This window comes from Chaetodon auriga, chromosome 20, assembly GCF_051107435.1.
Source record: "Chaetodon auriga isolate fChaAug3 chromosome 20, fChaAug3.hap1, whole genome shotgun sequence".
Taxonomy (NCBI): Eukaryota; Metazoa; Chordata; class Actinopteri; order Chaetodontiformes; family Chaetodontidae; genus Chaetodon; species Chaetodon auriga.
Window position 1 is genome coordinate 12575627 of NC_135093.1, and position 24743 is coordinate 12600369.

At 44.6% G+C, this 24743-nt stretch overlaps 4 protein-coding genes across 7 annotated transcripts; 3 read left to right on the forward strand and 1 right to left on the reverse strand.

Annotated features, from left to right (window-relative positions):
- Positions 1-364: 364 nt before the first annotated feature.
- Positions 365-9747, forward strand: eps8l1b (EPS8 signaling adaptor L1b). The gene is made up of 19 exons (XM_076759586.1): positions 365-443; positions 1613-1666; positions 1768-1926; positions 2029-2178; positions 2301-2383; positions 3520-3629; positions 3859-3914; positions 4013-4142; positions 4268-4356; positions 4442-4516; positions 5621-5769; positions 6286-6430; positions 6780-6835; positions 6923-7031; positions 7154-7279; positions 7406-7559; positions 7751-7916; positions 8173-8305; positions 8562-9747. Exons 2-19 carry the CDS (start codon positions 1637-1639, stop codon positions 8646-8648), a joined length of 2007 nt encoding a protein of 668 aa, XP_076615701.1. The 5' UTR covers positions 365-443; positions 1613-1636; the 3' UTR covers positions 8649-9747.
- luc7l (LUC7-like (S. cerevisiae)) lies at positions 9104-15972 on the reverse strand. 4 transcript variants are annotated; one of them, XM_076759589.1, is made up of 11 exons: positions 15749-15972; positions 14174-14244; positions 12968-13830; positions 12729-12827; positions 11961-12071; positions 11667-11810; positions 11375-11551; positions 11095-11183; positions 10957-10986; positions 10591-10752; positions 9104-10384 (listed from the first exon to the last, which is right to left on the reverse strand). In XM_076759589.1, exons 4-11 carry the CDS (start codon positions 12822-12824, stop codon positions 10264-10266), a joined length of 930 nt encoding a protein of 309 aa, XP_076615704.1. In that variant the 5' UTR covers positions 12825-12827; positions 12968-13830; positions 14174-14244; positions 15749-15972; the 3' UTR covers positions 9104-10263. The 4 variants fall into 4 exon arrangements, with proteins under 4 accessions (XP_076615704.1, XP_076615705.1, XP_076615703.1 ...); XM_076759590.1 differs by having other exon boundaries at positions 12968-13062; positions 15749-15962; XM_076759588.1 differs by having other exon boundaries at positions 12968-13871; positions 15749-15960.
- A 148-nt stretch (positions 15973-16120) lies between these two features.
- Positions 16121-21641, forward strand: fam234a (family with sequence similarity 234 member A). The gene is made up of 12 exons (XM_076760643.1): positions 16121-16453; positions 17196-17497; positions 17580-17690; positions 17796-17978; positions 18329-18453; positions 18627-18759; positions 19286-19418; positions 19516-19659; positions 19857-19938; positions 20039-20191; positions 20274-20376; positions 20474-21641. Exons 2-12 carry the CDS (start codon positions 17227-17229, stop codon positions 20683-20685), a joined length of 1650 nt encoding a protein of 549 aa, XP_076616758.1. The 5' UTR covers positions 16121-16453; positions 17196-17226; the 3' UTR covers positions 20686-21641.
- A 945-nt stretch (positions 21642-22586) lies between these two features.
- On the forward strand, positions 22587-24603 carry cox6b1 (cytochrome c oxidase subunit 6B1). Its single transcript, XM_076759695.1, has 4 exons — positions 22587-22841; positions 23602-23715; positions 23981-24081; positions 24337-24603. Exons 2-4 carry the CDS (start codon positions 23610-23612, stop codon positions 24388-24390), a joined length of 261 nt encoding a protein of 86 aa, XP_076615810.1. The 5' UTR covers positions 22587-22841; positions 23602-23609; the 3' UTR covers positions 24391-24603.
- Positions 24604-24743: the final 140 nt, after the last annotated feature.

The window sequence follows — 24743 nt, forward strand, 5'->3', positions numbered from 1 at the left end:
AATAGGTATTTTGTTTGCTTAAAAGTCGTCAAATTTAAACATATTAGGTTAAGACTAAAAATATTGGTAGCAGCCTATTAATTATCCCCCATGGATACGTCTTTAAATTTAGGGTGAAAACTCCCCCAAGCTGCTAAAAATCCCAACTTCCAAGTCTACAGAAGACATGACCTCCGTTGTGCCAATAGCTGCAGCCTTACACAATTTCCCCCCTTGTGTCCCAACAGGTGAGAAACTGAGTAAATATTTTTATCTCTAAGGTGGGGTGGTAGACTGGGCGGGGCTGCGCACAAATCTGCTCTTTAAAAGCTTTCGGTACCAAAGAGAGCAGAGTGAGATACCTGCAGGTACGCTGGGACACAGGACAGGTTTGACTGTCAGTGCAAACACACCTACACAGCTGTTAACACACGGAGTAAAGCACTGGAAGCCGACCAAGCCTGGTAAGTCGACCAAACATCCATTTCCAATCATCAGTAGTTGTCAGAGCTTGTAACATTTAACATGTACAGTGACCACGAATCAGAAACTGTCCTGAAGGACATGTTGTCACAGCTTGTTTGATCTTTTTTAGGCCACAGGTGAAGTGTAGTAATATGTCAAGCTACTTGAAAAACAGCCACCGTTTATTCAGTATTTTTTTGTCCATTTGATACATTTGAAACCTCTAATGTGAATTTAATGGAATCAAAATTTTTCTGTACACTTAAATGAATCATGGGTCATGCTGCTATTGCAACACAGGATTGGTATTTGGCAAAATTACGCCCAATACATGACTCTTTCCTTCTCAAAATGTATTAAATGCAGATATGGCAGATATGAAGTACATACAGTCCATTATAACATAGTGCTCCAGATGGCTGATAAGTGTTTTGTAAGTTATCAGCAGTATGCTGAGGTTGATTTCTCACTGAAGTTTTTTATCGTACACATTGATTCTCAGTCGAGCTTTCATTCAACATCTATAATATATTTTCACTTCAGAATAGTGTACACAAACTTCACTGCTCTGAGACTTTTATTTTGAAATGCTGTGTCATATACAAGTACAACACCAGTGTGGGACTGACTGTATGAACCAGTGAGATGAAAACAAATGATTTTCAGTGAGGTGTGAAGGAGCGTGATACTGGACATTGGCTCCATTGATACCAGTGGTCCCAGTACTGATGGTCACTGAGGAGCAGAGTGATTGAATGGTGAGATACACTGTACTGTCGTCAGACTGGTTGGGCCGCTCACTCGCTCACACACACACACACACACACACACACACACACACACATACAGAGTGTAATCCCAGGTTACTGAAGCAGAGAGACGCACAGGTTGACGTAAACTCAAACAGAGGAAAGGAAAACTTAAATGGAGGCGTTGCTTTCACAGGTGCAGGTGAAGACTTTTTAGTTTAGAGAAAAAACACGATTAATTAAACTGCTGTCTGCCTGTAACACAACACCAGCAGCACCAGAACTGTCAGACATCTGTGAGTGGAGCAAAGGTCCCTTTGACTACACCCTTTGAAGCCCCACCTAAAAAAGTCTGATCCCCTCTCTCCAGCGGGATTTCCATAGAAAGCCGCTCTAACTTAAATGTTGTCTCACTCCAGAGCAGCTGACTCAGCGGCCGAAGGATGACAAACATCTCAAGATATGTTGTTAACGTAAGTCCTCTCCGCTACACGTCTCGCCTTAACTCAACCCTTTTCCTCAAGCGATCATTTAAGATGCATTTGCCCTCACTTCCTCATCCTTTTGCTTGCAGCACCTGCTGACCTTCTCACTCCAGGATGGAGACGTGCAGAGCGTGGAGGAAGCCCAGTCACGTCTCTCCTTCTTGGCGCAGAGCAAAAAGCTCTGGAGTCAGCAGATGTACCTGGATGTCGGAGGGCAGGCCATTCATCTCCGAGACATACAGAGCCAGGTGAGAACAGACACCTGCTGGTCAGCAGGGCCTGATGAAGCTCAGATTTACTGCCATTCATCCATATTTGCAGACATCATGACCTTTGATCTGCTCATGCAGGACGAGCTGGAGGTTTACAGTTTCAAATCCATCTACCGCTGCGACGCCATCAACACAGAAAAACACTTCCCATCCCTCCTCCTGCTGGTCTGCCAAAGCGCAGATCAGAAGAAGCCGGACATCCACTTTTTTAACTGCGAGACCGTGAAGGTGAGTAATCAGACTGGAGCGAGCTTCCCAGCCTGTCTGTGTGACTCAGTGCGTCAGCTTTGAATCGTCTGCCCAGTTCTGGTTTTACAAGTGATGCCACTTCCAGACTCTTATTCTTTCAGGCAGAGCAAATCTGTGACGACATCGCACACGCGGTTTCAGGTTCTGCCAGCAGTAGGAGTAAGAAGCTCGCTGACGCCCTCAGGTACAGTGAATGTCATGGTCACAAGCATATAAAACGCACCAGAATGACTTTCTTGAAGGCTTTCAAAACAAAGCATTAACTTGATGTTAGTTCCTTATGAAATTGTAGCTTTTTTATGCTCAATTTCCATGTCTCAATGGAAGAAAATGTGTTTCTGTGTGCGTGTGTGTGTGTTTGCATTCCCATTATATGAGAGGAGGTTGATGGACGGCCAAATAATAGCAGCCGAACAAAAAGATAGACATGGATAATTCAGACCAATTTCCCATTTAATTGTTTGTTTTACTGCCATTATGTTTTATTTTCCACTGAACCAAAGTAGCCCCCATCCACCTGTCTGAGAGAAAGAGAGAGAGGGCGAGGGACAGAGAGGACAGTGTAAACAGCTGAGAGAGAGAGAGAGAGAGAGAGAGAGAGGGAGAGAGGGAGACTTGTTTTACTGGTTTCCACATAACTTAAGAAGGTGTGACAGAGAAAACAAGGCCATTGTGACAGAGAGCAGAGAGGGAGCAGAGGAGGGACGACGCCGGTGTGCAGGTTTGGCGCCTGAACGGATTACCTGCTCTGGAAAAAGGTTCTATTTAAAAGGACGAGTGAAGGACAGACGCATGTGGTGAGGCTGGGTTTAGGTGCTGATTCAATAAAAGTCTGAATCAGCACTCTGAGGTATTTGCATAGAGCAGGCAAACATGCAAAAGTTTTCACCTACAGTGATCCGCGGCCTTGCCTTTTGCATTTAAAACTGTTTTGTTGCTGGTTGATTTGTTGTAAAGGAGAATTTGGACTGAAGCGCAGCGTTGTGTGTAATGCACTGTAGGCTGTAGCCATGAGAAAGCACAGTCAGACTGTTTATGGATGCTTTCATGGTGGAATGAGGGCTGCAGGATTGAATTTCAGAGGCATCACATTATGTCTGTTGATAGAGGACCGTGTTGTCTGACTGGGTCCACTGATCAAAGATGTCCCCAAGGCTTTGTCCAGAATGAGGATGAGCCCGTCTGCACGCAAATATGTTGCCTTTGAATTGGTGTTTGACGTCTTCAAGAGGCTGAAGGGTGTTTCCTGTGGCGCTGCCACCATCAGCATTACCTGTGGAGAGAGTGTCACAGCAACGAACGTCTCCTCTTGTCCTTTAGGCTTCCTCAGAGTGGAGAGATGATCGACCCTTACGAAATCCCGAGCCCCCCCATCCCACATGCTCCGAACCCCCCACCCGCCAACCCTCCACCTTACCCAGGACTCAGAGGTAAGACAAAGAGCTTTGCTTTCATGTGAATGCTGCAAAAGTATTTGACATGTTGAGAAGGTAAGACGAAGGGAAAGAGAGAAGCGAGAGGTATGTAGGTGCACAGAGATTGCTTTGTGTGTGTAAGGGGGGTGGGTTTCAAGGGTAAATGGGGGGCAGGAAAGGCAGCAAAGGCTGGGGCCATGAAGGAAAATGGATCGACTGAATCCTCTCTTCTCTTCTGCGACAGCAAACGGCGTGAACGGCGGGCCCGACATCACTTTCCTGCGAGCGGAGAGAGAAGTGGTACGCCTCCTCATCACCTTTTTTTGGAGCCTGTTCAGTCACCTCGGGCTGTCATTCCTATCCGAACTGCATAACAAACTGCGTTCTCCCTCCCTCAGGGGATCCTCAATCACTGTTTCGACGACATCGAGAGCTTCATGGCCAAGCTGCAGCAGACCGCAGAGGCTGCGACGGTGCTGAACCAGAGGAAGAAGAAAAAGAAGAAAAGTAAAAAGCAAAGTGCTGAAGGTAAAAAGAGAAACTTTTGCACAAGAACGTGCCTTCAAGTTGAAATAGTGCAGCTATGGGGACTGATAACGCCACGGGTGACCTATTTTTCTTGTATTTTCCATGTCACCATTTCCGAACAACAGAAGATTTACTCACCCTGAAGGCCCGTCCTCCACCAGAGGAGGAGTTCGTCGACATCTTCCAGAAATTCAAATACAGCTTCAGTCTGCTGGTGTGCATTCAACCAGATCCCGTTTCAGTTCTTATGGTTGCTTTCTGTGCTGCGTTGTAAATCCCCCCTATCTGTTTCTTTACAGGCCCGTCTGAAATCAACCATCTCCAATCCCTCATCAGAGGAGCTCGTGCACCACATATTCAAACCTCTGGACATGGTGAGTGAGAGTTAGAACTTCTCAGTCTCCACCAGCCTGGCTCATGGAGGAAACACCTGTTGCTGCTATTCCTGTAAACACGAAGCCTCGTCTTTTACAGCAGGGGTCGGACATGACCAGCACCTTAAAATAAATCTAGTTTGTGTCTCCTGATGTCAGATCATTTACTATTTGGGGGAAGATGAACAGAGGATAAACATGTAGAGACCGCCATAGTAATTAAGTTACGTAATGGATGCTTTTTAAATTATTTATCTGAGGTTAATAGGCTCTATGTTTGTCCCTGAGCTGAGCTCGGAGTGTGTCATGTCAAAATAATGGAAAGTCGTCAGTGTAGCTGAATAATGCAGACAGAAACTACAAGTTCCGCTGAGTATTGACACAAGGCAGCTCCCTGCGTGTTGGCCTGATTAAACACTTGATAAATGCGGCATTTGTTTGATCTGAGTTTGAATGCTAGCAGGAGTTCTAGGTCAAAGCATTAGGTTTGGACGTGAGCTGGATGGTCCCTTGACTGCTGGTGTATTCCAGCTGTCAAAGACGGTTCCTCAGTGACTTTCCATAAAAAAAAGTGCCATCAGATTTAGAAAATATGGCAAAATATTAGTTCTAATAGCGTTTATCTACTTTACTTCATGGCTCAGGGAGCTTCCACGTCCACAGGCCACAACAATAATGCAACAGTTCAAATTCAGATAACATGTGGAGCATCAAACGTGGAGTTTCAGGCGTGTCTCTGTCGATGTTCGGCGCCCGGCCTCTTCTATTCAAATAAGAATCCGACCTCATCAAGAGAATCAAAGGGTGGAACCGGTGTGTTTGATCTGTGTTGAAGGCACACATGAATGGTAACACCCAACCTCGTATCTCTGGGACTGTGTATGGCACTTCTTCATGTGGGTGTGTGTGTGTGTGGATGTATCTGTTAGGCTCTGTGCGTGTGTGTGCTTTGAGTGTTGGTGCTGTAACAGAAGAAAAACAGTTGTGTTTAGCTTAATCATTAATGATGAAATATGTGCAAACTTGCAATCAACAAAAATATAGTCAACTTCACTTCACTGTGTGTGTGTGTGTGTGTGTGTGTGTGTGTGTGTGTGTGTGCAGATGGTGAAAACAACAGGGGGACCAGCAATGGCAGCCTCGGTGTCCAGCCCCGCCATGACCAACTCTGCCATCGCTCTGCTACAAGGCAGCCTGAACGAGGAGGAGAGGCAGCTGTGGACGTCTCTGGGTCCCAACTGGACACTCCCACGGTCAGTGCCAGCAACCACAGGATCAGACAGAGTAGCTGTTTTTTTTTTTTTTTAAGTAGCATGAAATACATCTTTTCAGATATAATTATGCAATTGGCCGCTCATTCAGCTCTAATATGATAGAGATTCTTCACAGCTCTGCAACTGTATGGAAACCTAAAAAGTGAACATTTATGTGATTTATTGTTTTTTAAAGATCTGCTCAATGCCTTAAAATTTTATTGGGGACTTTTTGTTTAATAAATCTTTTCCACCCAGCCAATAACATAATTACAGTGGCCACATTCAACGCATATTTCAGAGGGATTTCTCAGGCATGAAAAGTGTGAAGATATTCAGCATTGCTGCAAAATTGGGGCTACTGGTTTAAAACCAGAATTTCAGCTTTGGTATAAGTTTCCAAAGACCGGATGGAACTCTGTTCAACTGCAATCATAGTTCATAGTTTTGGTCACACTGTGAAGTAAAAGCCAAGTGCAGCGGAGGCCAATGCGATGACTCTGTGTGCTCCCTCAGCTCTCAGCTCAGAGGGCCTGTAGCTCCGTACACCCCCGTCTTCCTGGATGGTTGGAAGCCGGATGCCTTGAGGGCAGATGGGCAGGTTTGGGAGGATCCAGTTGAGTCACAGCACAAACATGAGGACACCCGAGTAAAACAAGAGGTATGGAATACCTGCATGTGATGTACGTTATTTCCATTCCATCGTGCGTCAGAAGAGACGAGAGGAGCAGTCAAAATATGTGTGTAAAAGTGCAACACAGGAGGAGGAGCAGGAAACACAATAATGCATAAATATCATGTGAACGTGCTAAAAACTATGAAATGGAGGATATGTATCGACTCTCTCAGCTAGTTGCCTAATTTTTCTTCTGAAATCTTACTCATAAAAGAGGAAACTGCCTAAACTCAAGCTTTTGAGTCTTTTATTTTAGCAACCTCCCCCATCCCTTCTGTTTTTCTGCCCGTGTGTGCTGCATATTCATGACTGTCCACCTGGTTTTCACCCACAGCAGCACCAACCACCTCAGCCGGTCGGACCCCCAGACAGCGCCATCACCAGTGAAACGTAGGTCATCTTTAACAGGCAAAACACTTCGCTGCTACTATTTACTCCAGACTGTGCGAGTAAGAGTCTGTCTCCTTTTCCTCTCAGAGATGGCAGCACGCTCCCACCAGAGTCTGAGAGAGTCTACAGCTGCTCCTACGACTTCATAGCCAGGAACAGCAGTGAGCTTTCAGTGCAGCAGGGGGAGACACTCGAGGTAATGAAATCAAGCAGTTTGTGTAAAAACACACAGTAGGAGTGCTCATGGTGCATTCAGGAACCCATCATCCAGTCAGGGTTTAACAGCTTATCAGTAAGGATGTCTCCTCTGTCTGACAGGTGATTGAATCATCCAAGCGCTGGTGGAAGTGTCGCAACCGCTTCAACCAGGTCGGATTCGTCCCCTTCAACATCCTGGAGCCCATGGCTCACATCGACAGCCCCGTCGCCAGCAAGCCCCCCAGTGTAAGCCCCAAAAACACGTGCACATGCATGCACACATGAACCACCTCAGCACAGAGGTGTGCTCTCACCTGTGCTCTCTTGGAGTGAATTCCAGTCTTGTTTTCTCTCCACTTGACATTCCTCCAGGCTCCTGCTCCACCGCCTCTTGCCAGGACTTTCTCTACAGTCCAACCCAGCCCTCCCGCTCCACCCAATGCCCCGCCTCGTTCCCCGCAGCGCCCACATAGCTTACCAGCATACAGCCAACATATAGGAGCTTCAGAGGACACAGATAACAAAGGTACTATATGTGTTGTGTAGGAGGTGCGCATTGAGTCACATGTAGGTTTGGCAAAAAATAAAAAAACACATTATTTTCTGCTGTTTGAAGTCCAGCTGTTGTGTGATCCACTGAGTCGTGAAGCTTCGTTATCATTTGCTCATGAAAGGCTTAAATATCACCATTCTTTGTGCATCTTTGAATCTTTTCAGTCATGTTGGTGAATGACGAGCTGCTCCAGAGGCTGACCAATGGAAAGACGGGCCTGAACAAACCTCTGGTCATCCCTCGCTCCTCAGACACCTCTGTTCCTCTCGACTACCACTCTCCTCAGGAGGAAGTAGCCGAGTGGCTCCGAGGGAAGGGCTTCAGCGAACCGTGAGTGACGTTACATCAGCTGACTACAGAGCAGTTTACACACTGGGAGTGCTGCCAGTACAATGTCATTTATTTGCTAAAAGGTCAACATGCTCTGAGCGCCTTGCTTTAACACTGATACATCATGATTTCCTGTTTTAAAGCACATTTTTCTGGTTACGGTTGGGAGGGAAAAAGTTTCAGTGTAGCAGCTGCAGGAGGGTTTCAAATGTCCAGATTCTGACTTTGGAGTCATCTGTCTGTTTTTGTGCCTCAGGACGGTGACGTGTTTGGGAGTGCTGACAGGCGCTCAGCTCTTCTCCCTCAACAAAGAGGAGCTCCGCGCTGTGATTCCAGATGAGGGCGCCAGAGTGTACAGCCAGCTGACTGTGCAGAAAGCACTGCTGGAGGTAAATTAAAGCAAAATGATGGCTTCTTTAAAGCTGGCCGTCTTTCACGCAGGGGCAGCCAGATGGTGCTACTGAAAATGTTGGCGTTGTACACCAACAAACAGAAGCCATGACTGAATTTCAGCCATTGAAAGCGCCATTATTTCCCTTTTTATTGAAGTTTATCAATGACAAAATTTGAGTACTATGGTTACTTTCTTGGATCTTTGTATTACCACACAGTATTCTCATTCATGTCCTAATGTTCATGCTACAGGACGCCCGAAGAGCCACAGAGTTGGAGGCAGTCATGGAGAAACAGAAAATGAAGGTTGATCTGAAACTGGAGAGCAGCACATTATGAGCAGCGGGCGTCCACATCAGGAAGAGACTCAGATGAAGGATTGTGTTCTTCTGGTGGGGTCGTCACTTAAGAGCAAACTCCTGAATTACTGATTATATTCACCAGAGAACAAAACATGACGGTGACTTGACCCTCCTACGCTGTCTGTGGGGCCATTCTGTCGTTATTACTTTACAATAAAACCAAAGGATTTGGCAGCGAATCAGAAATTTCTGCTTTAAATTCAAGCAGGCGCTGCTCAAATGAAGTATGTTAACACTGAAGTTCACCATTTGTAATGTATGTTGTTGATTTTCCTGTGAATAGTTTTCTTCTGTCTAATATCTGCCTAGTAGGTGACGACTAACTTAAATGAAATGTATTTATCTTTGCAAAATACACGTGTAATAATTCAACCGTGATTGACAAACTGTGACAATAAGACCTCGGCAAGAAAGGCCAGCAGACAATAAAGATTAAAATGGTGGAACTTTTTTTTTAATTGAGACTTTAAAGAAAGATTTCCAGCAGAACATAAACTGATATGACTTCACACATAAGGTTAAAGCGATGCATCCTTTAAAATCTGTTTGCAATTATAGATCTATTCACAAAGGAATTTTGTCTGAAGTGGGCCAAAATGTCAGCTCTCTGACTCGACTAATAAACGGTATGTACAGTTATAGCATTTCATTTCCAATGTATCATTTCTGAACCTACTGCATCACATGCCGACGACAGCCTTAAAGTTACCATTTATTTTCAACATTTTAAATAAAAGAAATCCAGATAGAAACAAACTATGAAACAAGAGACTTCAAAACAAGCATGTACTCATACTGGCCAAGCTCTCAATCAAAAAGGATTCCCTTCACTACCAACAATAGAAAACTCGATTACTTTAAAGGGGGGAAAAAGGGGGAGAAACGAGGCTGATACGAATACTCGCAACTTTAAAACCTTTTGGTTTTGAATTGGGCTCCTAAAACTTTAACTGGGCTTGAGTCAACTAAGTACATGTGGACATTCGACAGCTGCATCCAGCTGTGTGACAACAAACGTCGTTTACCAGGAAAAAAATCTTCAGAGAGAAATCATACTAAGAAAAAAAAAAAAAGAAGCTCAATAGGACGAGGCTTCTCAAAACATGACAATCAATAGGCCCAAAACATATTTACAGACAGATTCTGTATCAAACTACCATCAGGTAATAATAAAAGAATATGGATGAGTTTACATTTTACGCTTCAGTCCCGCAGACCATCAGTGTAGGTTTATTTATTCTGTTGGAGCCATCTGAGGGTAGTTGATAACGAAGATATGACATGTATAGGATAAAGACAGCCATCAAATTACAGATGTGGGTATAACAATACAATCCACTACTGATCAATAACTAATCACCCCCATCCAGTGCAATCTTCCATATACCTGGATGCTAGAAAATTGAGCCCATACAATATTTCAGGTACACTCTGGGTCGGCTGCATTAACTGTTAAAGCAAAGAAAGGAGGCAGGCGGGAGAACAAAGGGGTCAAGGCAAGGACTGTGTCACATTAGGTTATCATAAATGGACAGGCTGGTGAGAGAGACAGGAGGAGGTTGTGTGTCATGATGGAGGGGGGAGTTTGGTCTTCAGAAGTCCCCCATGTCCCTGTCGTCTGCCCGGCGGGCGTCCGACCTGCCGTTCATGCCGTCCCGCCTGTCTCGGTCCCGTGACCTGTCTCTGGACGAGCGCTCTCGGTCCCTGGACGACCTGGGTGATGAGACAGTGCGAGACATTGAGAGAAGGCACACAAGTGCATACGCATCAGAAGAGAAAAGTAGAAAACAAGTGTCTTTTTGTAAAGAGCCAAACTAGAAGCTCTGACAGTCTGAAGGACTGCAGCCACGAAAAACAAAACGTGCCCCCTGTTCCGCTCTGTGCGGGCTTGAACCGTGTTAACTGTGCTGTGTGCTTACTTGTGTTTGGAGCTCTGCTCGTGGCTGTGGCGGTGTCCTCGGCTGCGAGAGCGGGATCGGCTGCGATGCCTCCTCCTCCTCTCCCTGGAGCGTGAGCGCGAACGGCGCTTGTCTCGTGATGAGGAGCGTGAGCGTCTCCTTCTGCGGTCACGAGAACGGGACCTGATAAAAACAGAAGACAGCACATGAGTTGGGGGGGGGGGGACTTCAATGACTGGACGGGCAAATAAGAGCCCTTTGTCGAGCAGCTGATAAATGTCATGATGTAAGTGGATAAATAAGAGCACCGTGTCTGTGTAATATGTTACAATGATCCATTTTTATTTCAGAACTGATTGATTCAGACAGATGGAGCAACTTTCTTACCTTCTATGCTCTCTGCTCCGTGATCTGGTCCTGTGGTGTAAGCAGATACCAAAACCATAAGTTTGAGCAGAAAACATGCAATTTATTCAACAACGAAGTTCCATAAACGTCAGCAGGATTTTCCATGTCTGCACTCACCTCTTCCTCATCCTTTCCTCTTTCTCCCTCTCCTCTCGTCTCTTTAAGCGCTCCTGGTTCCTTTTCTCCTGCTTGTCGACCACGGTTTTCTGATCAAAGTAAAAACACAGTACTCGATTAGAGGGGAAGCCATCTTTATCCAAACCTCAAGACACTTCATGACCCATTTTTTCCGTTTCTCTATGTTTTCCAAAAATCAGCCCCATTACACTTGTAATTCAGTTCAGCTTGCTGTAGTAACGGCTTTATAGTGTACATGGTGTGACAAGCTGGGACATACCTTTAGCTGGTCCAGTTTCTCTCTGATCTGGATGAAGCCCAGGTGAAGCTTCCCACCAAAATGGTCGGCCAAACGACGGTCATTGTCATGGAGACCCAGGTAAGCAGAGCACACCTCGCACACCCGAAGCTTCTGCTGCTGGAAGCTGGAGGCCGGCATGGAGTTTCTGTACTCTTCCTGAGGAGAGACAAAAGAAAAAGCCCTCAAAGGATCAGATGATGAAATTATTAATCCAAGGAAGAGCACCACATCTCCTTAAGGTGGAAGTACATCATAACTACTCCTTCCTCACCTCTGCATCTTTCTTCCGAGTGCGGACCTTCTCCACTTCCTGCAGGACCTTCTGGGCCTCGTCCACATTACCCTCGGCTCCCAGCTGCTCGGCCTTGGCCAGGAGCTTCCCGATTTCCTCATTCAGCTCATGAACCTTCTCTGCCTGCAAGACAGCACAAATAACACAATTTACACCTGACATGTCCACTCCAAAACACGCTGTTATAACAAAGAGTTTAAGGCTCTTGAGTCAAAAGTGTGAAAGTAATACATGTGTATCACAATGTCTGATGAAAAATCTTTTGTGTCTCACCTTTGCTGCCACCTCGGCACTGATCTCTTCTTGGGTCTCAGCCAGGCGTTTCTTGGCGAGCTCTGTCCTCCGGTCACAGTCAGCAATGAATGACTCCAGGTGATCCACCGCCTTTAGAAAATTTGTTAAGAAAAGAAACAGCTCTACATTACATTTATAGAAATAGGCACACTGGGAACTTTCGTAGGGCGGTGCTGATTTCTCAATAATCATCTAACAGAGTGACAGACATCAACTACTCCCAAAACAAGTCATTGGGGTCCCTGAGGCGCTGTTCTAGTCAGCTCTTCTTTCACATCGTCTAGATCTGCAGATGCAAGTCATACTGAGCAAAGACACTGTTGTAACAGGGCACACGTTGTCTAAAACACGAAAAACTGAGGTTGTTTTGTAACTGCTGGTCAGGAGTGCTGGTGAAAAGCACCATTGTTGCACTTAGCTGCACTGCTATTAAGGGGGATGAATAAACAACAAGCTAGTTCTCCACAAAAGCAGCAGAAACTGTTAAAAATAGTCAAATTAACAAACAGAAGTATTTGTGTTTGGATCTGCAAACAATGCAGTTATTGTGGTAAACACCATAAACTCAATTTCCTCTTACTTGCTATTTACCATTAACTTGAATTCTGAAAGCAACATAAAGTATATGGCTGTTTCTTGCAAAGTCAGCCGCCCCCTTACAACACACCAAGAGCTAATCTGTGTTTTATTATTGTAGTGACTACACACTTATCACACACGGATCATGTATAGTAGGACATCACTTACATCAAGCTCAAAGAACAGATCTCTCTCCTTGGAGGCAATTTCATAATCTGCCCGCAGCGCCAGGTCGTGGATCTTCGTGCACTCCCCCAGGTCCATACGCTATGACCAAAATACAAGCACACATGAGTCAAAAGGCACAAACTCAGATATGAGCATATACATGATTTAGCTTTTTTCCTCTCCTGCATTTCACTGAAATAGATAATGGAATCATTTTTTGGTGGTTATGGGCTACTTACAGTTCCGGACAGGATGTCATGTGGACAGCAGTTTAGAAGATGGCTTTTGCAGACTCGCTCGTCAGTGAACTTGACCCTCTGTCGCGTCTCATCCCCTGAAACAGTCCAAAACACAACCAGTGAGAAAGACCTCACATATTTGTTAGCAAGGGCGAGGTATCCAGTGCTTTAATATACAGTACTGTAAATGCACAACATTCACTGGGCAGATATGTGTCACTATAACTGCATTCAAGCATTCTGTGCCCACCTACGTGAGTGAAAACCAATTCTTAAGGTTCTGACTGTCAGAGTCTTGCATCTAATTCATCAGTCTAACATTATACTGACCGGTAATAGAGTAACTGTGCCTTTACTAGACTATTTTTATTGTCTATATATGTGTCAGGAATGAAGAAGTAAAAGTCACATGTGTGGGCATGTATACGGTACTTCCTGATTATTGTTCCTTACCTTACCCAATTCTCAATAAAATAATGTCAACGCTAGAGCCTCAACTCAGATTAACATGTGGCAAGGCTCAATGTCCAATCTGTAAATGTGGAGCATTGTGAGATAAGGCTAAGGCACAATACTGGCAAATAACTAGAACTTGTGGTTTCACTCAACTAGTGTGAAAAGTGCTCATTACATTTCGGTACATTTGACTATGCAGGAAAGACTGCAATGTGGTATGACATGTAAACATATCAGACAAATGTTCCAGCCAAGCCTTTTACAAATATGAAACATTGAAAAGAAAGTCAAAACAAAAATACAAAACAAATCCAAGGAAAAAAATTTAGTTTATACACACTGCGATCTGCACCACATACTGTACCCTTCTGCATCTTCAAGACCTCAGCAGCAGAATTTTAAACCCGCTGTAGAAAAGTATAAATGGGAACAGTTTTCTTGCCCATACCTGTAGTAAGAAGTTGGGAGTCATACACAAGTCAGATTGTAAATGATGTGTGCAAAGGTTTTGTTTCGATGACTGCTAAAATTGCCTTCTGAAAACAGACGTCTAATGGAAAGCTGCTCGTTTGGATTCAGCGCGACCAGACGTCTTAGCTCAAACTGCATAACACTACTCCAAATTGTAATTCCATTGCCATTGAGAGATACCCATTTGTGTGATTACAGAAAGTCTACAATAACTTCCGGAAGGCAAACAAATTGTTTGGATATTCATCATAACAGCTTTAAAAATTATGTGTGACTCACGGCTCGATGAACATGAGGCTTTTCTGCAACTCCTTTGCAGATTGATGTAGGCTGGCAAAGATACACTGAACCTTAATGAATAAAATAAAGGGGCCACAATTGTTCAGTTTGTATGCAACAAATGTATGGGAAGAATTTGATATCAATCTCATCACACATACACCAACAAACTCACAACATAAATTTACTCTAATTTCACAGTTGGAATGATCAACTTGGTAAAAGAAAATCCACAGGGCTGTAGATCTATTCAATCAACTGTAAGGATGAACATCTGATTTAATAAAATGTCAGGGCAGCAATGAGTCATTTTCTGCTCATGACAATCAGACTTAACGGCTGATTTACCTTTTAATGTCTGTATCCAAATAGCTGGAAGCAAGCATTAAAACTGTATTTCGGCACGCCAAAGCATCCATACACCAGTAGTTATATCATCATGTTTGCTCTAGACTCAGGAAATACCAGTTAAAGCAAAACTGTGATCTATAATTACATCAGTATTTCAAGTTTGTGTATTTTTATGTTAAATGTATATTTAAATTTTATGCTACTTCATACTTACACTAAATTTCAATGGCAAATACTGTACTTTTTACTCTTTACATTTACCTTAGCTGGTAACTTGACTGACGAAGATTTTAAATACAGAACAAAAGATCAACATAAAACATGACATAAATAACTCACTGCTCAACTATCCAACAGTATGCAAATTATTTCAGACGAGGCCCACCTTAAACCAGTTAAGACGTTACAATAATGTTTGCCATTATTGCATTGGTAATAATTCAAAACACATAATATAACACTGACAGGGGCCATTCTGCTGCATAGTAAGTGTTTTACTCTTGATAATTCAAACGCATTTTGCTGATCGGAGTTTTACTTAAGCAAGACGATGAATACAAAACTTTTAATTGGGCTTATTTTCTCTCTTAAGGATCTGAGCATCTTCTTATGCATTTACCAAAGGTACTTCTCACATCATGACGGTAGGAATAAATTGGGTAATCAGTCAAATAAACTGGTCCAGTGAGCCAAATGTTAATTCAGCTACAACTAGGAAGCCTAATGTGACGGCTGGCCTGCGTGTTCTATAAAACTATATCCCTCATGAGCAATTTACTATGAATATGACTCTGTAGCTCTGATATTATCCATTGAGCTAGTTATAATAATATCAATGGGAGGGGTTGATAAATTGTTGAATATGGTTCAAAGCTAGGTAGCATGGCGCCTGACGGTTCCGTAACTTCACAATAAACTGTAGCGTTAGCTAACTTAGCTACGAGCGAGGAATTCAGATAAAGCTAAATGTGGCAAAGCCGAAACTAAAAAAAAAGTGGCATCTCTTTCAATTAAAATGAGCCAAAATGGATACAAACATTAAGACCTAACGTTAAACCGTAAAGGCTAACGTTACTTGACTCTAACGTAACTGTATTTTACACAGCCCTCTGCAGTACATCCATTCATGCAGGTCTGTCCACCACACACCAACACAAGCCAGCCTCAGCAGTGGCTCCATCTTGGCTAGCTAGCTAGCTCAGCTAGCATGCTACGGCAACTCACCATCCCTCGCTGTTCCCATTAGCTGGTCGAGCAAAGCTCTCATTTGAGCTTGGGCAGACATTGTTGTGGATCTCCAGTCGACAGCGCTATAAAAAATTAAGCAACTGAAAACAGTTCCTTAGTATTTCTGTTAGGTTATTTGATTATTTATTCGTCCAAGCATCACCCCTCGCAGCTTTTCTCAATTTCGTGGACGAGCCAGTTTCCGTTTTACATTAGGGAAATGACGACAGGCCTGTCGTTGGAAAGATCCGTTTAGCTAACGCTAATGGGAGGGCTATTGGTGTGAAATTGACCAATCGCAGAGTTTTAGAACCAGTAGGTTAACCAATAAGAGCGGCTTGAACCCAATACTATTGGTTTAGCCGATTCAGACGCCCCGAACTTCCCCTTCCAGGCAGCAGCACTCTGCAGTCGTCCACTAGTAGCTCCCTCAACTAAAACTTATTATCAAATGTAGGTTACGTAACGTCAGTGTTTAGGTTAGTGTCATATTTGGGGGTTTGACATCGTTTACCTCTATAAACCTTCAGCGTCAGCAGAGAAGCGCTAACCGAGTGACAAACTTAAGGCAATGAAACGTCACCTCAGTAGTGGGCTTGCCTGTGATTTGTTTACGTAGCCGAGGTTGTCAGGCAGCTCCGCTAGTGTGTGCCAGGCCTACTACAGCACCAGTGACCACCAAAGACGACAGCGGACCGTAAAGTAAGAAACTTTTCTCCAGTCATTGTGCTTTTTTCACTGAACTTGAAGCGACGGGACTCTCCTGATATCGTAACCTCGCGCTCCTGCTTTCGTGGGACCTTTACTTCGTTCAACAAGTGCGCAGCTCAACCAGGTGTTAACTTTCCAAAGCAAAGCTGGCTAACGACGATAGCTACCCGACAATGAACCACGGACCAAGCGTTCATAAAGTGCTAATTGGCTAACATCGTACGGCGAATTCGCTGATTTTAAGTCATTTGGACAAGAGCTGTGCTTACTAACTTACTCATATACCTTTAAGAGTAATAGGGCTTTGGCCAGGGAACAAATAACAGGATGTACTAGCTTGGGTGGTGATGGTTTGTCATTGTGGTTCTGTGTTTTTTTGTGCGGAGAAGCCGCTGGAGTCGGTGCTGGCACGTCTGAATAGGCTCAGGTCCACAAAGGTTGATGCAGCAGAAATAGCTGGACCGATGGACACTGCTGCCTCCAGTATTTTTTCATCCACTATATCAGTGCATGCCAGCCAGTTTCGGCTGTTGTTGCTGCTGGTTACTTTGCCTCATGCAGGTTTGTAGTTGATTCCACACTGGGGCGGATTTAGAAGCAAATTGTATGCTATGATGGGAGTGTTCACTGTGAAGTAAACAAACAGGGCTTTGTCACTGAGATGTTTATTTATTTAAACCCAGTATTATATTTAAGTGAGGTTTGACTGTAAGCTCTTTCCCCTGTGGAGCAGATCTGTGAGCTGGTAATGCATTGAGGCGACAATGGAGACCACAGGCAGCGCCACAGAGGGCGACCCCCTGAAGAGGGGAGAGGACGGAGCAGAGACAGGAACGGCACCATCAGCGGCAGAGCTGAAGAAGAAGAGTTGTAAGGAGGTCTTGGGTTTTGCCAAACTGACCCACTGGCGAACCGCAGTCTTCTTCCTCTCCCTGTTCCTGTGCCTCACCATAGTATTTGCCTTCTCCTTCATCATCCCCTGTCCCGTCAGACCACAGTATCTCCTCTCCTGGAACAGGACGTTCTCTGAAGCAGGTGTGTACAAGTGTGCACTTTTCACTGCTTGGTAGTGTTTGAAATGAACAACTAACTACGACTCTCTCCTTCTCCGCCACAGCGACGTATGACTTCTTAGCTATTGAAGATACGAGCAAGGACAAGGTGATGGATGTCCTGTTTGTGGTCAAAAACACGGAAGGCAGTCAGAACAATACCTGTGCTGGTGCAGGTATGAAGTGTTCTTCTGTTTTAATGACAGTTTCATGAAGAAGCAGGAGTTTGAGGCTCTTTATTATTTGTTTGGTGTAATTCAGACACACTCTGTTGTTTCCAGGTCTGCCCTCGCCATGTGTGTTTGCGTTAGCGGTGGATGGGACAGATGGAGCGACCCTGTGGGAGCTTCCGCTGGATCCTGACTTCCACTGGGCCCAGTGTGGTCTGGACAAAGACTCAAGCCGAACCTGGGACTGTCTTCTGTCCCATTCGGACCAGCTCACAGCCGTTGACAAATACACTGGTTAGTGACTCATCACTCTGTCTCTGTTTCACATATACTACAGTGACATCACGTTCTCATCATAAGTTTTGCCATTCAGCCGTTACAAATCTGTGTTAAAATCTATTTTAAAAACAACACAGAACACCTGAGCTGTTTTGTCACTTTTAATTTTTTAATTTGTTTGTTTTTCTGCAGACAGACATAGAAAAGTTTAAGCTCCTGTATGTAGAATATAGACCTTTCAAATTGTGCTCATGTTGCATGTTTTTGTGAAAATTGCTGTAGTTTATGTATTGCTTCCGTATATCACAGTGTGATGTGTGTGTGTGTGTGTGTGTGTGTGTGTGTGTGTGTGTGTGTGTGTGCAGGTGACATCAAGTGGCAGCAGTTTCATCCCTCTGGTCTGCACAGCACTCTGCCTGTTCTCAGTGTTCCAGATCTGGATGGGGACAAGGTCAGCGATGTGGCTCTGGTGGCATCTGACAACACACAGGTAAACATCAGTGAGGTTATTTATTACTGCTGCATTTATTTCTGTGCTTTGCTCACTGGTTCACTCATTCCTTACAGTGTAAGGATTGAGTCTCATTGTATTTTTGCAAATTTTCCTCCATGATAATCTGCCGTATAATCGCCTAATTTCAACGCCTCTCGTCTTTTCTGCAGACTCAGCTGGTATTCATCTCAGGGAAGACGGGGATCCAGATTGGTTCTACGGTGGTTCTTGATTTTCCAGAGGTGACCAATCATCTTCTCCATTGCACTACAAAAGGTTCCCACTATGTGCTGCTTCAAAAAGGTTTGTATCTGAAATCAGCTACGATAGTCACAACAGGTTACTGCCCATCTGCAGTCAGACCAGCTCAGCCTTTCCCAGAGGAGGAGCGCTGTATCAGAAGTGTTGGAAATTAGAAGCAGGTCGTCTGCTCTGTAGAGCAAAAGAGAAAATAACCCAAAGTTATGAGAGAGGTAAAAAGTCGTTATTATGTATGGGGACACCGATGGGATTTGACTTAAAGCAGTCCTCAGGGTGTGTTCTTTTTTTTTGTCAGGAATTGTTCTAATTTAGAAAATGGTGGCACTTAATCAGAGAGTAGAGAGGGTGTCAGGTGGGAATGGTCTAATTATGTAGCTTATTAATCAGTAAAAGTATTCTTATGTAATACATTCACAAAGTTCCATTTTTATTGGAATGTCTTTAAACGCCTCATCTTAGTTTTATTCTATGAAAACACAAAAGTTAAAGTACGCTGTCGTACAAAGATGTATACACGGTGTACTCTCCACCTGATGGCAGACATGAGTAACCTTGTGCTCATTCTCAGACACTGGCTTGTATGGACTGGCACTGTGGAGGATTGCTGCCAAGGCTAAAGCAGGGTTGGAGATGGGCCTCAAGAAGGACACACAGTGGGAGAAGAACGCCAACCCAACATCTGGACTCATACCCGTCTACGAGTAAGAGGCAGCCTACGTTAACCTGTCGACTATCACCTCAGCGACACACACCTGCTCGTCTGGAGGCTTTTGCTAATGTTCATTTTTTACGTTGTAGGTCTGACTCCATGAAACAAGTGCTCAGAGCAGGGGAAACGGAAGATACACCCAACCTGCTGCTTGTCACCGGGAGGGAGGTGGCAGAAGTCGATGGAAAAAATTTGCAGCTGCTGTGGAGATTCAATACCAGCTCAGTCCTCAGGTGACCCTTCTGCATGCAATGCAAATCATTTAGAGATGAAACGAGTTGATTGATCAGTGAACCGTTTTGATGAACGATTGATCGGTCAACTTCGTCTGCCGCTACTGTTGAGTAGTTTTAAACTTTTTTTAGACTGTCATTACAACCAAGCTGGTTGAGTCTCATAAATCTTCTCCTCTGTGTTCTCCTTCATTCAGTAAGCCCTCCTTTGGTCACTTCAACAAAGACGATATACTGGATGTTGTGGTCGAGGAGGATATTGGCAACTACACAAAGAGGGTAAATTGGGTCTTACCTGTCCAGCCTGTGTCCAGCGTCTCTCATACGGCGATCAGTTTGAAGCATTCATTCACTGCACCACTGTCTGTCCTATTTGCAGGTTATAATTCTTGACGGGAAGTCTGGTGGTGTGCTGTGGGAAGTGAAGCTCTTGGCTACTCCTAACTCGCCGAGACCCGCCTCAGTCCACACCACCAACTCCTTCTCGATCTTTGTGTTCTGGGGCATGATGCTGTCAGGGACCAACTCATCTGTGAGTACAGCGCCTTTATTAAAAGATGCATGTGAGCTGATTTTTCACAAAATGCTCATCAGACTCAAATGTTTCCTTCCAGGTCCCATCCACGAGTGACAGACGTTCCTACATGCTCCATCCTCTCTATTCGAAAGTTCTCCTGGAGTCACCCAGCTCCATGGACCACATCGTAACGTTCAGAGGTGCTTTTTGCTCTTGAATGTCGTAAGTTCTGACAGAAATCAACATGTGAATGCGGCCTCGGCTCTTGGTGTGACAGTGTTTGTGTGTTTATCTTAGCCACGCTGTTGGAGCGTGGACGCCATGCCGCGTACATCCTGCTGACAGGCCCTGGGACGGAGGGAGCTGAAGGCACCGTCGTCCTCAGCAAGCGAAAGCTGAAGCAGGACGTCCCTGACAGCAATGTGCTCCGTATCGGCAACGACGGGGGTTCAGAGACCAACGAGGACATCAAAGAGGCCTTCAACCGTCTCCGCTTCAGCGATTGGTGAAAGGACCGACTGTTACATGCACCGTCAATCCTGTGTTAAAACCGTTCTGGCACAACTTAACTCCAGGAACCAAAGTGTGTACACTAGCTATGACTTTCCAAATGCTGACAGCCAAAAAAAAAAAAAAGAAAAATCCTTTGTGTTTAGAGACTTGTGGTGACTTGGTTTGACAGGGTTCTTTCGTTAATCTCCGGTGGACAAACTGGGCACTGTCTTCAGACGTAGTATCACGAGTCTGATCTTAACCTCGTGTCCACAGAGCTACTGTTCCCCGACAATCACGTAGCACAGATTGCTATTCTCCTGCTGATGAATCCGTAAAGAGGACCTGCCTGGCTGTATTGTTTCCAGCACTTTGATTTATCAATGCAAAGCCCCTGTTTTTAAATTGCAGAGGCTGGATTATTCTTTGGATCTATGCAACTTTATGTCAAACTGGGCTTTAAATGTAGCCGGTAGCAGCCTTAAAGGAAGGGTTACACAATCACAGATACATCTTCTCAAACTCAACAGTGAGACAAACTTGAAATACGACAGAAAGCCCGCCAACCTTAAAGTATACTTTCAGTGTTTCCTTTTTCTTGTTCATTCTATTTGCGATATTGGTTAGACAGACTTGTATTCACTGGTACTGTGTTTGATAATCATATGTGTCCCTTACTGACTCAATCCAAGATGCTGTAACTAGTTGATGCTCACTGACTAAATCTTTGAGGTGCTCCTTGCTGAGTCTCAAAGGTTCTTCTCTATTAATATTGAGTTCTTGCTGTGGGTTGAGGGCTCCTTTATAATGCTGTTTTTAATAAGTGATTCATATTAGTTCAATAAGTGACAATGAGGTTCTTGTTTTTGCTGTACATTGATATGTTGAACCTGTGGAACGTGCCTTTGTTGGAGCTGGCTTTTCATTCTGACCTGATTTTTGAATTTGAGCAACATTAAACCATTTTAAAATACTTGCTTTTGCTTAATCTCTTATTAATGGAGGAACTACAGTGAAAGCAGAAAGTACAGGGGGCCAAATCTCATCAAGTGTGTGTTGATCACTAACATCAGGCAAACCTTTGCTGACCTCTTCGGTTGTACTGTACACATTGTTAATGCATTGCAACAGGACACAGCGGCCACGCACAGTGGAGCGCAGGCAGCGCCACATGTCTGGCACGCTGTCCATGGATGTATTGAAGTCCGTCACGTATCACAGGGGCCGTACTGTACACTTTGCTCCATAAATAATCACTGCACGTTTTTTAGTCACCGTGACGCACAACCGCTGACGCCCCTCTGCCCTCCTCAATTACTTAGGGGAATGGGAAGTCACTCCCTGAAAGGAAATAACGGCATCATGACACACAAAGCCTACGTACCTGACTTTTTTTTGGGGGGGGGGGGGGGGGGCATGAGCTGCAGGAAATGGCGCGGAGACGCTGCTGGGGGGCGGGCTCCGATGTGAGGGGGAAAGACGCACAAACTGCACGCTGCAGAGTCATGATAAGGATACTGGATGGAAGCCCACCATCCCATCAGGAACGTGGGGTTAATTTGGAGCAATGCTGCCCACCTTCTACCGACCTCAGATCAGGCATTTTTAAGTCAGTGCTCTTGAAGTTAGATGAAAACTACGTTAAAAAAAAAAAGACCCGGCAGCTGTAATTCCCGAACAGAATTCCTGCCGCTCACATCGCTTCAACCGAGTAAAGATATTTGGAGCACACAAACAAAACACACTAAAACTCCAATTAAACCACCGGAGCTCCCTTAAATACCGGGTGCAGACCTCCATCAATGATTAACGGAATACACTGAATGGCACTATACTTCCGCCTGTGAGGAAAAGTTCCCAGTTGCGTTGGAAACACGACTTTAACAGTGTAAAACACCGCCACGCTGCTCCGGGTTGGGGTCTCACTCGTCCCACCTGTCCTCAATACCCCGCACATCACCTGTACGAGCGCTTAACAGCGTGCTTGCGTGTGCGTGCGTATCTTTTTCAATGTGACCTACGGCCGCCATATCACTGTAAGCGGACTGCACGAGCGCAACATCTCCAGAGCGAAGCGCGCGCACAGCGCTTATCAGTTGAGCGGCGCACGTTCACCGTCCGGAGGAAAAGTCACCTGAAGCTCGAGCCAGTACAACCGTCACAGCAACGTTTGGTAGGTGACGTTCACATTTCTTTACATTTTCATTTAACTGTGTCTCTTGAGACAAACACCGCATGTATTTAAAGGATATGTATGAATTATGAGAAAATAGTCGTTAAAAAAAACGGGCTCAGCTGCCGCGTCTGACAATGATAACACTAATTTGAGTTGCGTTGGTAGAATTTTTTTTTAATACATTATCATGTATATGTATTTTAACAGCAATTAATCACCTTGGTTAAATTAAATGACAAGCGTAGGTATGAAAAAGAAACAGAAACTAGGTTTATCTTAGGAGGAAGCGCTGTGCAGGCCTGCTGAATAAGGCTATCGATAAGCTGTCTGTCAATAACGTTTAACACGTATAAGGTTTTCGCACTTCGGGCTGAGATTCCTGTGATTAGGCGCTTGTTTCATAGCTGATCGCTCATATAATCATGTGTTGTACTGCAGAGTTTCAATGTGAAAGGAGTATTTGATGAAAGCGCCACATTTCTAGAAACATCCTTGAGGTGCCGCATGCAGCACCCCCTAAATCTTCCCAAAATAGTCCTCTGCTGAGCCTGTAGCCGGTGTGCACGTCCAGAAACTGCGCTTCCATATGAAGTCAGTCCATGCAGTGTGCAGGTTGTGTGCACACCTGGACCACAGCCGTGCCTCGGTCATTTTGACACGTACCGGAACGATATTTGAATCGAGCTTTGGCTTGATGACCCAGAAAAGCTTCCCCTTTTGCATTCCGCACTGCCCATTAATCATATTGTCTCGACAGAGGTGAACATGGCTGAGGACATTCAGACAAAGCTTGAGAGCTATCGCACTGCCCCCTTTGATGCCAGATTCCCCAACCAGAACCAGACCAGGAACTGCTGGTCCAACTACCTGGGTGAGACTGCATGCCAAGGTCAAAGCAGTCAGCTGTGCTTCCAGACATGTCTCACTTTTCTGAACGAAGATAAATGTAACAACCACTTACAACCATTAAGACCTGCTGTGCCATCTAGAAGTTAAGATATAAGAAAATGTTGTATCATAGCATCCAAGTCAGGTAAAATGCCCCTCTCAAAACTTGTTGACCCCTCACCTCTGGGCTGGAGGTGACTTCTTTTGGGCGGTGCTTTTTAAAATATTTGTTGTTTCTCTATTAATAGACTATTACCGCTGCCAGAAAGCTCTGGACGCTAAAGGAGTGGACACTGCCCCATGTGACTGGTACAAAAGGGTCTACACATCCCTCTGCCCCTTATCCTGGGTAAAGCACTTTCACTTTTTTTAATGAGACAAACCACTGTCCTAAGAGACGCAGACAAGCTGAACTGTATCCTGACAGAACATAAATGGTGCTCTGCCATATGTGGACTGAGTTTGTTTAGCAGGGGTCAAACAACTTTATCGTTCCTCGCATTCCTGCGAGTCTCAGTCCTGAAAAGCAAAACAACATGAAGAGCTTCAAGCCAAAATTAGACGCTGGCGATTCTCAGACTTCAATCTGATGTTGTCCCTTTAGGTCCAGAAATGGGATGAGCAGAGAGACGAGGGGACCTTTCCAGGAAAAGTCTAACCGTGCCATCTTCGAAGCCGCTGGACTGCAGAGATGTAATCTTCCCAGCTAAATGTTTGTCAAAGTGGTGGGAGACCACGTGGCTCCATCACCACCTTTCTACTGCTGATGCTCCGTCTCAGGAGCAGCCTGTAACCGAATGGTCATTCCTTACAAATATTGTGAAATGTATAGCAGATTCTGCATTAAAGTATCTCAGGATATATTTAAGTAGCTCGGTTGTCCCTTATGTTTTTTTCTCCTGATAGTGTTCATCTCACCAGAGGTTATTAACAGATGCGTTGGGTGTTGCCTAAAGTTAAAATCAGGTAATTCTCCCACATTTAAGGAGCTTTTATCCATTGAGCAGCTGT

What these genes read in the sequence shown, in the direction of transcription:
- luc7l (XM_076759587.1), bottom strand. Translation starts at nt 15,809, where the DNA reads ATGTCTGCCCAAGCTCAAATGAGAGCTTTGCTCGACCAGCTAATGGGA. An exon ending in ATGACATCCTGTCCGGAACT is followed by an intron (nt 12,828 to 12,967) that starts GTAAGTAGCCCA and finishes TTTTGGTCATAG; the next exon opens with CGTATGGACCTGGGGGAGTG. An exon ending in AGAAACTGGACCAGCTAAAG is followed by an intron (nt 11,184 to 11,374) that starts GTATGTCCCAGC and finishes TACTTTGATCAG; the next exon opens with AAAACCGTGGTCGACAAGCA.
- eps8l1b (XM_076759586.1), top strand. Translation starts at nt 1,637, where the DNA reads ATGACAAACATCTCAAGATATGTTGTTAAC. An exon ending in TTAACTGCGAGACCGTGAAG is followed by an intron (nt 2,179 to 2,300) that starts GTGAGTAATCAG and finishes TTATTCTTTCAG; the next exon opens with GCAGAGCAAATCTGTGACGA. An exon ending in AAGCTCGCTGACGCCCTCAG is followed by an intron (nt 2,384 to 3,519) that starts GTACAGTGAATG and finishes CTTGTCCTTTAG; the next exon opens with GCTTCCTCAGAGTGGAGAGA.
- fam234a (XM_076760643.1), top strand. Translation starts at nt 17,227, where the DNA reads ATGGAGACCACAGGCAGCGCCACAGAGGGCGACCCCCTGAAGAGGGGA. An exon ending in CTATGTGCTGCTTCAAAAAG is followed by an intron (nt 18,760 to 19,285) that starts GTTTGTATCTGA and finishes GCTCATTCTCAG; the next exon opens with ACACTGGCTTGTATGGACTG. An exon ending in CCACATCGTAACGTTCAGAG is followed by an intron (nt 20,377 to 20,473) that starts GTGCTTTTTGCT and finishes TGTTTATCTTAG; the next exon opens with CCACGCTGTTGGAGCGTGGA.
- cox6b1 (XM_076759695.1), top strand. Translation starts at nt 23,610, where the DNA reads ATGGCTGAGGACATTCAGACAAAGCTTGAGAGCTATCGCACTGCCCCC. An exon ending in CTGCTGGTCCAACTACCTGG is followed by an intron (nt 23,716 to 23,980) that starts GTGAGACTGCAT and finishes CTCTATTAATAG; the next exon opens with ACTATTACCGCTGCCAGAAA. An exon ending in CCCTCTGCCCCTTATCCTGG is followed by an intron (nt 24,082 to 24,336) that starts GTAAAGCACTTT and finishes TTGTCCCTTTAG; the next exon opens with GTCCAGAAATGGGATGAGCA.